This window comes from Hydra viridissima, unplaced genomic scaffold (genome assembly GCF_058129835.1).
Source record: "Hydra viridissima isolate aposymbiotic clone 2 unplaced genomic scaffold, HvirCarnegie_v1 scaffold_10, whole genome shotgun sequence".
NCBI classification, from domain to species: domain Eukaryota; kingdom Metazoa; phylum Cnidaria; class Hydrozoa; order Anthoathecata; family Hydridae; genus Hydra; species Hydra viridissima.
Genome location: NW_028324309.1, coordinates 9,413,417 through 9,427,645, shown reverse-complemented (window position 1 = coordinate 9,427,645; position 14,229 = coordinate 9,413,417). Strand labels below are relative to the sequence as shown.

Below are 14,229 nucleotides of genomic sequence, written 5' to 3'. Positions count from 1 at the left end.
AGAAAAAATTGTTATACATGTAAATCATTGTTTTACATTTTATTATTCTGGTAAAGGGTCTTCATCAAAAACTCTCTTCTCCTGACCACCATTAAGACAAAAACAGGGAAGGGAGGTCCTTTATTAGTGACAAAATATTTAAGAGAATTAAATTTCGAGTAACAAAACGAATTTTATGTAAATGGTAGCAAATTACCGTTTACTAAAAACTATTGAAACAAAAAGGGCATATATAAAAATGGTCAGATTAGTGCCATATATAGTAATAGTCAAATGGTCAGTTATTTTTAATAAATTTATTTAGTTGTGTGCATTTAACGTTTTAAAGACAATTTCCTTTTTTAAAGAAACATGTATAAAAGGAATACCAAAAAATTAACAACTCATGCATAACTTGGTTTTGCTTTTTACTAATCTTATTAAAGTTCATGTTGTAAAAAATATAACAAGAATTTAGCCTTACTTTTTCGTCAATTTAAAGCATAATGAAGTGTTATTATTTTGTGTTAGTAACTAAAAACGTGTTGTTTTGAACTTAGTAATGTCGAGGAAAATGGTTCTGCCTTACACTGATATGACCTACATCAGTTGTAAATTACTCAAATAATGTTAAATAATTAGTAAATTATTTTACCTCCGCATACTTTTTAATTTTACAGATGGTCTAATTATTTCAATTTGAAGGCGTTTTTTTTTGAAAGGGTATTAGTTTAGGTTTCGCAACTTTAAATTGTGGAAAACAGCCCCTATAAATTAAGTAACAGACCGACCATAACCCGTATTACGGGTTGCTTTTTGCTTGTAGACCATGATTGGTAGTCAAACTAGGTTTGAAGATTTCACTAAATTTGAATTCATCTCGAACCAGGAATAAATGAAGCGTTTATATTTATGCTTCATGTTTAAGGAATTATTATAATAAAACATAAAGTTTATTCCTTAAGAAAATAACATTCTTATGATTTCTAAGAGCTTCTAACCTTTTCAAGGATCCTAACAAAATCCACCTTGTCTAATATTGCAAAATACGCTTTTAAAGTCCTACTTCATGAAAAGCAGGATAATTTTCATTGATGAGTATGATTTTTTCAAAACAATATCAGATTGGGTGATAAATAGAAATGGCTAATAAATTTTCAATTATTTGGAAAGGCAACAGCAATATTCAATTATATTTTTAAATTACTTTAAAATTTGTGCGGCGCAGTGGCCAAGTGGTAAGGCGTCTGTCTCGTAAACAGAAGATCGCGAGTTCGACCCTCGTCTGTGCCTATATTTTAAAACTTTATCTTTTAACAAATTTTTCTACTTACAAATTTTTTAAATTTGAATACAAAAACCGCTCATCTAAGTTTTTTAAACATCAAGAAAGAAATGTTTTATTTAATACTTTTAACTAGTGTTGTTACGACTTAGAAATTATACGAGTGTCGCACCATGGACCTATAAGAGATGGGGACATGCAACTTATTTCTTTTGCGAACCACGCTCGTTGCGCATTGTTACAAATCTTTTGTTTTAAACAAAAGCATTACAAAATAAAATTATATTTTAATGTAAGTCTGTCGAATTAGTCGAAAATTTTTGGTCTCGTCTTACCTGTCACATCAACTTCCTTTTAGTTATTAAAGGTAACAGCAATAGAACAAGTTTTAAGTTTAATTTTATATAAGCTAGACATTAGGGTCGGTCAAACGCCCCTTATTTTTGAAAATCAAAAGGCACTGTTTTCCATGTGCTGTGGGTGTACTCTATGATCAATAAAAAACAAAATTTAACTTATTTGCTCAAGTTTTGGACCCCGCTCAACGGGCTCAAAAATTTTATTTTTGCCCCAAAAAGTCATATTATGAGTAGTTAAACGCCCTTAATTAGGGGTTTTTGTCACGTGACATTTTATCGCGGAAAAAAATATACCGAACGTTTTTGAAAAACTTCGTCCAAAAAACGCAACAAATGATTTTATGTAGGTGTCGAAGAATGAAAACCCACCCATGAAAATAAATAGTATATATGTATATATAGATGTTATTTTTTTTAGAAAAGGTTGCACTACAATAAGTTTAACGAGAAACTTTACGGAAATATTTCATAAAAATCTATATGAATTGAAAATATTAAAACACGAATATCTTTGGAACTAAATAAGCTACAGAAGTGGTTGAAACCATTTTGAAAATAAAATATATTAAGGAATCCAATGCATTTTAAATAAAAAAGATTTACATTGGCTATAAAAATTGCCTAAGCTCCCTACCTTAGTTCAAATTTTTTTGTTTGTTTTTGTTTAAGTGAATAGGAACATTTGTGTGATCAATTAAAACAATAATTCAGCAAAATAGAAACTATTAGGACAGCTTTAGGTATTGTTTTGTTAGTTTTTTTATCTTAAAACTTTGACTTGGGGCCTATCCTATAAAGCTTGTTACGCAAAACGCAAAAAAGTTAGTAAATACGGACAATTTTTGCGTTGGTTAAAATTTTGCGCAATTACACAATTTTCAAAACTAAAATCCTATAAAAAATGCGTATTTGCGGATTTTTCTAATTCGCCGTGAAATGAGTAATTTTTGTGTAAAAAGAGAAATTTTAGCTTTTTCGGCACACTAAAGGTAAACAAGGAATATACCTCAGAGAAAAGTATTTTTTTTTATCTGTGTTTTGTAAACAAATTTCATATCATTGTTTCAGAGATTTGCGTACGTAAAAAAAGGTTTTAAATATTATATATATTATATTCCTTGCTTACGTTGTGTACCAAAAAATGGGTCTGCATTTCTTACATTCAGAGGTGCAAAAGTTCGTGTACTCAGTGATTTATAATGCTCAATTTCTATTAAAACCAAATTTTATTTATGAAGATGACAAACAAATTTCGGTCGATGACTAATTTGCTTATTAGATTTTTTTATCGTAATGAGATAAAATAAAATTTTATTTTTGAATAGAAGTAAAATGGCATTTGCCTTTTTTTGACCATTTTTTATATATGAACGCACCTTATGTTAACATCCTAAACAAACATTTTTAATCGTTTAAGGGTTCTTAGCAATTTTGATCATTTACAATATTTTGCCTCAAGGAGGCAATTAGCACTGGCATTTTGGTTGACCACATATAGTAAAAATTACATACAGTAGTGGTTGTTGTAAAGTGAAACATAATACTAGTGCTAATTTACAAGTCTTTCAACATTTAGATGTAACACCTATTTGAATTATTCATTTAATACTAATTTAAGTAATTACAAAAACGTTTGAAGAATTTGCTGACGACGGTTCTCATTCTGTGGCATTGGAACAGGAGCCTCTTGAACAATATTGGCCTGAATTCCTTCATCTTCCTGAAAATCAGCACCATCATTTCCTACAGCAATACACGTTGTGAAAAACAAATGCACACTGGACAAATTTTGCAGCAAAGTCATATTTTTAACATGAAGTCCAGTGCTCAATGCATAAAAATGTTGCTTAACAATTCCAAATGCTCGTTCAGTACAATTTCTTGTGGAAATGTGAGCTTGGTTATATCTTGATTGAGGTCCATTTACTGCACCAGGGAAAGCAGAAATTAGCCAATCATTATTAGGATAGACGCTGTCCCCTAAAATCACACAACCTGGGAAAGGCTGCTCACCAGATTCAAAGACATTCCAAAGTGTTGATTCTTAAAGTACCTAAAATATTAACATTACTTCAAATATTTGTGTAAATTACTCTGTACAAAATTGGAACAGTTTATTATATTAATATTTGAAAAAAAAATTAAATTTATGTCAACGCTCAAGAGACACCTTGACTAAAACCTCACCAAATTTGTATTGGGATCCTTAGTAACAATCAATTTCATTATGCTATATGGTGCAATTATTGTAAAACACTTTTTATGGCTGTATTAGAGTAAAACAGCATTATAAAACAAGTGAATACCCAGTTTCTCAAAATATAAGTTTACTCAAGAAATTTGAATTTCATATATCTATGTACTTTAATAGGCATCAGTCACTCTACAAAACAAAGGGATTGAAAGCTGAAGTATTTTCAAAGATGAATAAAAAAAGTCATTACACTCTAGTTTTCAACCCAATGTTTTGTAGAAAGATGGATGCCTATTGGGGCTGAACTATTTCAAATTTTTAATTAAAATCATTTCATTTAAAAATGTTTTAATATTTTCAATTCTTAATTAAAAAAATTTAAGTCAACAAAAACTTACATTTTCTATTTTTTATATTTAGTTTACTTCCTTTAAGTAAAGTGGAACAAAATAAATGAAACTGAACAAATGAAATGCAGATTAATAAATTTTGTCTAAATGTCAAATCAAAAAAGATTTTGTCAACTTCAAAACTCATAACTTTGCGAATTTAGCAGCAACATAGGTCCAACATACCATTTTGGAAAACTTAAAGCCTGCTGATTTCAAATATGTCAGATATGGTATAGATTGGGCCCATATTTTTGAGGTACATATGGTGCCATCACTCCAAAAGGAAGGCACAACCTATATCATGCCAGACATATTTGGAATCAACAAGCTTTAAACTTTTCAAAATGGTAAGTTGGACCTCTGTAGCTGCAAAATTGTCAGAGATACGAGCATTCAAAATTATTTTATAATTTACAAAAACATACTTTTTGCCAAAACAAATTTATTCTGATTTAACAAATTAAAGAAATTTTTGGACTTTCAAAATGCAGGACATTACAACTTTAAGCAATGAAGCAACACTAGATTCATGTAAATAGACCCATACTTACTCTTGAATCATGCCAACATCCTGGTGCTTGGATGAAACATAAAAGAACTGAAGTTCTGGTCCACAAACTGCCATGAGATTTAAGCTGTGTGTATGGTGCCTGTTCACAAAAGAGGCTTCATCAGCACTTGTAGGATTTACCAGTACATGAGTGCCATCAACATAACCACACACACTTGGCATCCTTGCAATCTCAAAAAATTTCTGGGCAAGTCCACAAAAATTTTCAAGCCAATGAATGTATTTTTCTCTCAAGTCAAAGATTACATCACAAACATTGTGCACAATTCTGGAAAAGATAAAATTATTTGCATGTCAGAAAATGTTGATCAAAAATTGAACTTGATACATGGTTCAATTATAACTTTACAAAAAAAATTGTCTGTACAGATTTTACCAAGTAAATATTGGCTTGTTAACAAGTTATTATCTTATCAAGCCATCATGATGGCTGGGAGTTTTAGCAATCGCAGAAAGTTTTACCACTCTATTATAAAAAATATTATACAAGCTCAATAATATCAAACCAAAATTTCTTTTTAAAAATTGAATTTTTAAACATAATTTTATTACATAAATTTTAGTATATATATAAATAACTAACAAATACATTTCACCTAAATACAGTGTCAGAACTAATCTTGTAACAGTTTCAGACAGCATGATAGAATGTATTGGTCCCAAAAAAATGTAGAAAAACTTTGATTTGATCTTTGGCTGACAGGCTCTTGTTTCAACCAGTTTTAGGCTTTAAATGATCATTCAGTTACTCCTCTAGTAAATTTACAACTTGTCGAGGAACTCTGTAATGTTCATATAAAGTCTTGTCATCAATATTATCATCAAATTTCCTTTAATTGAACTGACAAGGCTGTCACTCTTGTAATTCTAGTTCCTCAAACATTCCGATTTCTAAGTCTTTATCTGATAAATAAGCTGCCATTTTTAGAATACTAAATATTTATTGAACTTTATAGAAATTTCAGATCTGTTACAATGATGAAGATTTAATCAAGTGAGCACATATAAACATAGATAAAATTTAGTGTGTTTGCATTAAAATTTGCCAGTTTATGAAATATCCACCATTAGTGGATAAGAGACTGTGCTTTTGCTAAATGACAAACTTTACAAATTAGATTTTTTTAATGCCAGGTTGAAACATGGTTTATTCTATACTTATGATAACATTAATTTTATTTTTGCTGTTTTTTTCCAACTTGGAAGTAATACAATTTATTTTTAAATTCAAAAGATTGTAACTAATATTAGTAAGATTATTAAATTGCTTAAGTTATCTAAAATGAAGCAATAAAACAATTTTTCCAGTTAATGCTATTTCCCTAATTATTACATCACAATCTAAATTTCCATGCAGTAAACAAAAAAAAGTTTGTTATTTAATGAATATTTAACCTCTTCCCCACTAATGTTGGAAAAATTATAACACTTTTCTTTAGCTCATTTGCTCCTTTTATATAAGTTTACATATAGATAAAAACCATATGATCCAAAGGTGATCACTAATAATATATTTTGAAGATCAACACCATTTACATTTGCTACTTTTAAATCAACATGTTGTTAATAAAATTTTTACTCTATTTATACAAGTTAAGGCTGTTAAAAATAGATAAATTAGTTTTTAATAGTCACCATAAATGTGCTGTATATGGCACACCTATGGTAATTTGGCACATAAAAACTGCCAGACACCACAGCCACGCATGATTATAGGATCGGCATGTCCCTTCATATGTAAAATTATAACAAAATAATTTTGAATTAATTTCTTCCAATCACCACATAATCACAGTTTTTGAATAGGGGTTTGTCGTTCTACAAAATAAGGGGTTGAATGCTAAAGTCTTTTGTAGTAAAAGTTTTTTGATTCATTTTTGTAAATACAACAGCTTTCAAGCACAATCATTTACTACAGTTAACTTTTCTATGAGTTTTTTTAGGACTCGATATCCTGAAAAATTATTTCAATCTCTAAAATAAAAATATATACATGCATTTTTAAGTATTTTATTTGCTATAAAAATTAATAAATTAAATCAATTAAGAGAAAAATTTACTTTGAACTAACTTGCATCCATTCTGTCTCTTTTGCAGATATACTTAGCTGTTGAATTAGAATCCAACTTTGAGGTCCAACCAGTTCCCATAATCTGGAATTTTTGTTATGTTAATGTTTGGAAAAGGTGGTTTTCCCAATGTTAATCTTGAAGGTTTAGGGTATAAAAATAACGTTTTGGTAATTTTTTCCCTTGTGTTATTGTCTAGCATTTCATCGCATATAGCAAGTACAACATTTTGTTCTGTAAGAAACCATAAATGATTTTTAAAACTCTTAATTGCTGCAGTTGAAGTTGTTTTATTAAATGACCCATACTTGATCATGTCCCTGATTGAACATAAATCTAAGCAAGGAGAAGAGGCTGCTATTGGTGCTTTCAGAAACCATCTTGCATGAAACAGCCCAGTAAACTCCGCAACTTGATGAACTGTTACTATTTTTCTGCACTAATTATATCAAACTAGCAAAAAGCAACCCGTAATACGGGTTATGGTCGGTCTGTTACTTAATTTATAGGGGCTGTTTTCCACAATTTAAAGTTGCGAAACCTAAACTAATACCCTTTCAAAAAAAAACGCCTTCAAATTGAAATAATTAGACCATCTGTAAAATTAAAAAGTATGCGGAGGTAAAATAATTTACTAATTATTTAACATTATTTGAGTAATTTACAACTGATGTAGGTCATATCAGTGTAAGGCAGAACCATTTTCCTCGACATTACTAAGTTCAAAACAACACGTTTTTAGTTACTAACACAAAATAATAACACTTCATTATGCTTTAAATTGACGAAAAAGTAAGGCTAAATTCTTGTTATATTTTTTACAACATGAACTTTAATAAGATTAGTAAAAAGCAAAACCAAGTTATGCATGAGTTGTTAATTTTTTGGTATTCCTTTTATACATGTTTCTTTAAAAAAGGAAATTGTCTTTAAAACGTTAAATGCACACAACTAAATAAATTTATTAAAAATAACTGACCATTTGACTATTACTATATATGGCACTAATCTGACCATTTTTATATATGCCCTTTTTGTTTCAATAGTTTTTAGTAAACGGTAATTTGCTACCATTTACATAAAATTCGTTTTGTTACTCGAAATTTAATTCTCTTAAATATTTTGTCACTAATAAAGGACCTCCCTTCCCTGTTTTTGTCTTAATGGTGGTCAGGAGAAGAGAGTTTTTGATGAAGACCCTTTACCAGAATAATAAAATGTAAAACAATGATTTACATGTATAACAATTTTTTCTTTTTAATATATATAAGAATTTAACATATATAAGAATTTTTTCTTTCCTCAAAAGTGTTGCAAATGCAAACTAAGCTAATTAGTTAATCTGTTTTGAAGTACAAAAGGATTAACAATATTAACAAACAAACAAACAAACAAAAAAAAACAAAAAAAACAAAAAATCAAATTAAGATATAAATTGCATTTTTAGCATAATGTTGTCTTGGCTTTTAGTAAATAAATAAAAACAGTAAGTTCCAATAAAGAAACTACCTATTATTCATTTTTAATAACAGTCACCAACGTAAAGGTAAGCCAAGCAGTCTATCAACACAAGACATCACAACAATAACACATAACAATAGAATATTTACACCCTTGATCTTAAAATCCAGCGAAAATAACAAACCAAATTAAAATATGAAAGGCAAAATTAGAAAACCAATTTAAAGTTAACTATATATTTATCTTTTTACTAAACATATAAATATGTAAAAGTATATTTGTTTTTATATTCAATATTAGTTATTCAGTTACTTCAAATTTAGGACATTAAAACACCCTAGATTTAAAGATCAAGGTTGCATACTCTCTCATACACATTATGCTAAACATTAACAGATGTTACTATGTGTTTCCAGAGTAATTAAAAAAGGCTAAGCAACATAACCTAGCTCTAAAGCAGTAACACCGCCTGGCACTAAATGCTGCCAAGTCACACCTCTGCTATAAGTACACCGCTTGACTGGCCAAGTCACACCACTTTGAAAACATGGAAACAACATAATTTAAACATATATACAACTATAAACAAATATGGTCTTATATAACACATATACACACATTTTATAACAATATTAAATGACAGATATTTATCAAAAACTATGAGAAAAAATATTAAAATAATAAATAAAGTTATACATACAAAATGTGCTCAAAACCTACAAACAGTAAATTTTCTTAATGAAAATCTAAGGACTATAAATTAAGAACATTAGAATATATAACATTATTTGTGTAACACTTTTCACCTACAATACCTTGAATCTGATGGAGCCAACTGAATTCGTGGAACAAAAACCTGTTTACCACCAGAAACACCTGTCAAAACCTCTACATCAATATAATTATTTTGAAGAGCACAAACTTTCCTTCAAGTATCATTGCATGACCCAGCTTTGAGATCTAATTTTCTAAGTAGCATAATTACACAACCAATTTTCAATTTTAAACAATGAGGTGGCATACCTGAAGGAGTTAAGCTGTTCAAAAACCCAACAGGAAAGTTATTTCTTTCATTAAGATCATCAGTATCAATTTGATCAGCACGTAAATAAGTTTTGACATTACCCGGCAGACATTCAAGCACTTCTTCATTGATTGATAATGCAACATTAGTTTGTGTTAAAATCATGCATTTAGAATAATCATTTTGATCAGCATCTCTAAAAATCTTTTCAACAATCGATTCATTTTCTCTAATAATGCACTGATTTTAATGCATCCTTTAAAAGGATCCTCCTCTTTGAGAGGTAATGTTCCATTCCCAAGTTTTAGTAGCCATTGGGAAAACTCACCTTCCTCATCTTGTACTCTCATATTTTCAGTTAATGCAAACTTCTGCACCCATCGCCAATGCAAAGAACATTTTTTACACGATTCTACTATTTCAGCTGGTTGTCCTCTTTTCACAACAGGCAGAATTTGCTTAAAGTCACCGCCAAAAAGAATGATTTTTCCTCCGAACGGAAAGTTGTTGTTGCAAATATCTTTTAACAACCTATCAATTGCATTTAAGACATGTTTAGGAATCATGGATGTTTCATCAAGCAAAAACAAACTAACTTGTCTTAAAAAATGCCAGTGAAAAGAGTTAGGAGTTACATTACATGTATCCAATATTGGAACAGGAAGTTTGAATAAGCCATGCAATGTAGATCCATTTGTAAGAATTGCTGCTATGCCAGTCCATGCAGCTGTAGCAGATTTAAAGCCCCTACTTATGGTTTCAGCAACCAAATAATTATAAGTAAAGATTTTTCCACTACCAGCTGGTCCATTCATAAAAAACAATCTAGAATGTTGATTTTCTGAACTTGGTTGCTCATTCAGTGCAGCAAGGATAGCGTTACATACATTTAATTGATTGACATTAAGCAACAGAAATAATTAATGTTATAGTATTTGAGTAATATAGTACATTTTCTTTTCAGCATCTCTATGTGTGATTACAATGCATACTGTATTAGAAGCAGAAACCATAGGTTTAAATCTTATACCTGGAAAAAAGTTGTGTCCAAGCTATCGAAGTAAAGTTACAAAACATTTATCAAAAAGTATGAGTGAAAATGATGAAGATTTTGATATTGTTAGTGAAACATGCATTCAAAATAAAAAAGAGGGTGTAAATACACACTTTACAGTTGCTGGAATATCTCCTATTAAGGTCAAAGGATTACATAAGTCAGGTAAAATTAGAGAAAGTAAACGAAAATTGACAGCATTAACAACCTCCATTAAAAAAAAAAGTAGCCACTTCCCTTAATATACCAGAAGAAAGTTTTGAAGAACAGTCAGGTTTCAGTAATGAGTATATGGAAAAGGCAAACTTGTTTGATAACATGATAGTATTGTAAGCTAATAAAATTGCAGAGTCTACAGCAACATCTAAAAAATTACAACTGACAACACTTGCTCCAACTGACTGGTCAATAAAAATAGTTTCTGAAATATTACATGTAACAAACTATGTAGCTCGAATTGCACGTAAATTAGCATTAGAAAAAGGTAATTTAGCCATGCCTAATCCTAAATTAGGGAAAGTTCTTCCAAATGTAACAGTTCAACTGGTCAAGTCTTTTTAAGAAGATGATGAATATAGTCGTATAATGCCTAGTAAAAAGGATTATGTAAGCATAAAGAAAAATGTTCACGTGCAAAAACCTTTGCTATTATGTAATTTAAAGGAATTGTTTGTTGCTTTCAAAACCATGAACCCAGAATTAAAAATAGGGTTTTCAAGGTTTTGCACATTGCGACAAAAATGGTGTATTACTGCTGGTGCTTCAGGAACACCCAGAATTAAAAATAGGGTTTTCAAGGTTTTGCACATTGCGACAAAAATGGTATATTACTGCTGGTGCTTCAGGAACACATTCAGTATGTGTCTGTGCTATTCATCAGAATTTAAAACTGCTTTTACATCCTCTTGGTGTGACATATAAAGAACTGTTACCTTATATTGTATGTGACATGACTAATAAAGACTGTATGATGCGTAAATGTGAAAGATGCCCAGCAACTATGAATGCATTGGTTGAAAAACTTTATAATTTAATTGGAGAGTTTGAAGATGACGATGAAGTAGAATTTGATCAGTTGACAACAACAGATAGGTCAAACATAACACATAATAAAGAGCTAGTGTCTGAATACATTGACTTAGTATGTAAAAAACTGACTAAACTTGCACCACACTCATATTTACCTAAGAACCAAGCATCATACCTGAGATCAAGAAAGGAAGATATGAATGAGTTAACATTATTATTTCTGGGTGATTTTTCAGAAAACTACAAATTTGTAGTTCAGGATGAAGTACAAAGCTTTCATTGGACAAATTTACAATATACACTACATCTTGTGATTATCTATTTCAAAAAAGAAGGTTTTCTCAATCACAAATCTTTTTGTATTATTTCAGATGATATGATACATGGTGTGAACATGGTTTACAAAGTTATTGATGTTGTCAGCAATGATATTAAAACAAATCTACCTCAAATAAAAAATATTGAATACTTTTCGGATGGGTGTGCAGGTCAATACAAGAATTGTAAAAATATTTTGAATCTTTGTTTCCATCTTGAAGATTTTGGTCTTTCTGCTAAATGGAACTTTTTTGCAACTAGTCACGGTAAGCAACCTTGTGATGGGATAGATGGTACAGTCAAACGTTTAGCAACACTAGCAAGCTTGCAAAGAGATATGGGTAATCATATTTATCTCCACAAGCAATGCTCAAATATTGCAATGAAAACGTTGAAGGTGTACATTTCATTTATATATCATCAGAAGATTTAACTTTGGTGAGAAACACTCTTAAGAAATGATTGGATACTGCAAATACCATACCTGGAACACGTAGTTTCCATCAGTTTGTACCACTTGGCCATCAAAAGGTTAAAATATATATATTTAATATACCTTTATCATCTTTAAATAACATGCATAATTTTTATTGATAAACTTGAATAGATTTTTTATTTGTGTGGAATCATCCTCAAAAGTATTTTTGTTTTATTTTGGACTTACAATTTTTTTTTAATGCCTTTAAAAAAACATGTTTGACAAAATAAGTAAAACGGAATAAATGTTGCTTTTTTTTTCTAGATAGTTGCAAAGCTATGCAGTGTTAATGAAGATTTTGCTTTCATTCATGATTTTGGAAACATCCCTGTAACAACTGTATACTTAGTACCAGGTGATTATGCCTGTGTTTCCTATGAGCAAAAGTGGTGGATTTAGCCAAAGACGACTTGAAAAAAATTGTTCTCCTTAGGAAATAGAGATTTTTTATATTTAAACTAATTTCAAGTTTGTTGAGTCTGATATGTCCTATCCATACTTTTTTTAAATATTTTATTTTTTGTACAATTTAAATAATGTGAATGAAAAGCATATATAAAATCATTTAAATTGAGTATTCATTTTTCAAAAGGTTTTTTTATACCTTATTATTTTGTTCTAAAAAATTAATAAAAATAATTAAGTCACTAAACTATTAATTTCTAATTTGATTAATTTGTAGAAAATTGGGATAGATTGCCTGATTTTTAAAATATCAAAAAATTTTGTGTTCATATCAAACCTTAACAACTCCTCAAGTGAACGTAAGGCCAAAACAAAATTGGTTTGTAAAGTTGATATGTCTAATCTTTAAGAAAATTAAAACCAAAAGTTTTTTCTATCAAACAGATTTTTTCTAGAGTTTTAGTTGTCAATGCTCTTTTTTATTATAATTAGATGGTACGTTTTGTAGATCTTGAAATAAACTATATTTTGTTGTTTTGAGAGATACAAATCTATAATTTTCAGATCAAACAGTATTCAAACTCCTTTGGTACCAAATTTTAGCTTTGCAAAATTACTACAAGCACCTTATAAGGGTAATAGTAAAAGGACACATTTCCGGCACTTTTCCCCCCTCATTTTTCAGTCAAAATCAAACAAACTTCAAGTTGCTGTAAATCCTAAACGGATAAGAATTTTACAAAAAAAATTTACAGTCTTTCCTAAGTTATGTGTCTAAACATTTGTGCCAAATTTCAGAAAGTTTAGTGATGTAGGGTGCAGATTTGTGTTTTTTTGTGTTTTTTGAAAAATTTTTACCCTTAAAAGATCTTTCTCCAATGACCGCGTGCAATTGAAAAACAAAAGCCTTGTAACTAATTCAAAGCCTAGGACTAATGACGAAATGACGTTAAACATTTAACATTTCTGTAGGAATTATATTATAGATTATATTATAGATTGTTGTAAATCAAATGTATGCAGTTCTATTGTCATGTAGAAGCTTTTGATAAAAATTTTGCATGATGAAAAGCTATAGGTTTACAAAACTTAAAATTTGCTTTATTTACCAAATATATTGATCAGCTACTATTATAATTGATTTTCTGTTCCAGATTTTCTTCACTGACGAAACAACACAAGTGCTTTAAAGAAAATTACATCCTCCAGGGTTATTGCAACCAATTTCAAAACTCCCATGAGGAAATTTGCAAGAAACTATATTACTGAGTTTATATTTTAATTTTTCTTTTCTCGCTTTAATTAGTTTGCCATGTAAATATTGCTGAACTTGCTCTCCAGTAGGCAATTGAGATGATGGTAGTATCTTAGTGGTATCATTGATCAACAAAACTTTATGTTTCGATCTTGTATCTTTTCCCATTTTATTTTAAATATTACATTATATTTGTTTCTGCTGTTAATGTAGATATATTATTTTTTCCGCTAAAGTAAAACATAAAACAGGAAAATAATAAAAACTAAAATTATTTTTGATTTTTTTCTTTGCGAAAAAATCAATTTTTCGAATCAAATTTGACCGGTTTTTACTATACCTTCAACTTGCCGGGT

General features: G+C 29.5%; 2 protein-coding genes, 1 non-coding gene and 1 pseudogene across 8 annotated transcripts; 2 read left to right on the top strand and 2 right to left on the bottom strand.

The window, feature by feature from the left end:
- The first annotated feature begins 1,200 nt into the window (after nucleotides 1-1,200).
- Trnat-cgu (transfer RNA threonine (anticodon CGU)) lies at nucleotides 1,201-1,272 on the top strand. The gene has a single exon. It is a non-coding gene; the product is annotated as a tRNA-Thr (tRNA).
- A 1,920-nt stretch (nucleotides 1,273-3,192) lies between these two features.
- On the bottom strand, nucleotides 3,193-12,760 carry LOC149883043 (uncharacterized). Of its 6 annotated transcripts, none has more exons than XM_090100696.1 (4): nucleotides 5,377-12,760; nucleotides 5,157-5,246; nucleotides 4,761-5,048; nucleotides 3,193-3,676 (listed from the first exon to the last, which is right to left on the bottom strand). In XM_090100696.1, exon 1 carries the CDS (start codon nucleotides 10,147-10,149, stop codon nucleotides 9,496-9,498), a length of 654 nt encoding a protein of 217 aa, XP_089956822.1. In that variant the 5' UTR covers nucleotides 10,150-12,760; the 3' UTR covers nucleotides 3,193-3,676; nucleotides 4,761-5,048; nucleotides 5,157-5,246; nucleotides 5,377-9,495. The 6 variants fall into 6 exon arrangements, with proteins under 6 accessions (XP_089956822.1, XP_089956821.1, XP_089956823.1 ...); XM_090100695.1 differs by having other exon boundaries at nucleotides 4,761-5,246; nucleotides 5,377-6,754; nucleotides 6,841-12,760; XM_090100697.1 differs by having other exon boundaries at nucleotides 4,761-5,246; nucleotides 5,377-6,598; nucleotides 6,841-12,760.
- LOC149883045 (uncharacterized) lies at nucleotides 3,245-6,861 on the bottom strand. Its single transcript, XM_090100999.1, has 2 exons — nucleotides 6,852-6,861; nucleotides 3,245-3,666 (listed from the first exon to the last, which is right to left on the bottom strand). The coding sequence occupies exons 1-2, from the start codon at nucleotides 6,859-6,861 to the stop codon at nucleotides 3,245-3,247; spliced, it is 432 nt and encodes a 143-aa protein (XP_089957125.1).
- On the top strand, nucleotides 10,289-12,168 carry LOC149883044 (uncharacterized; annotated as a pseudogene).
- Nucleotides 12,761-14,229: the final 1,469 nt, after the last annotated feature.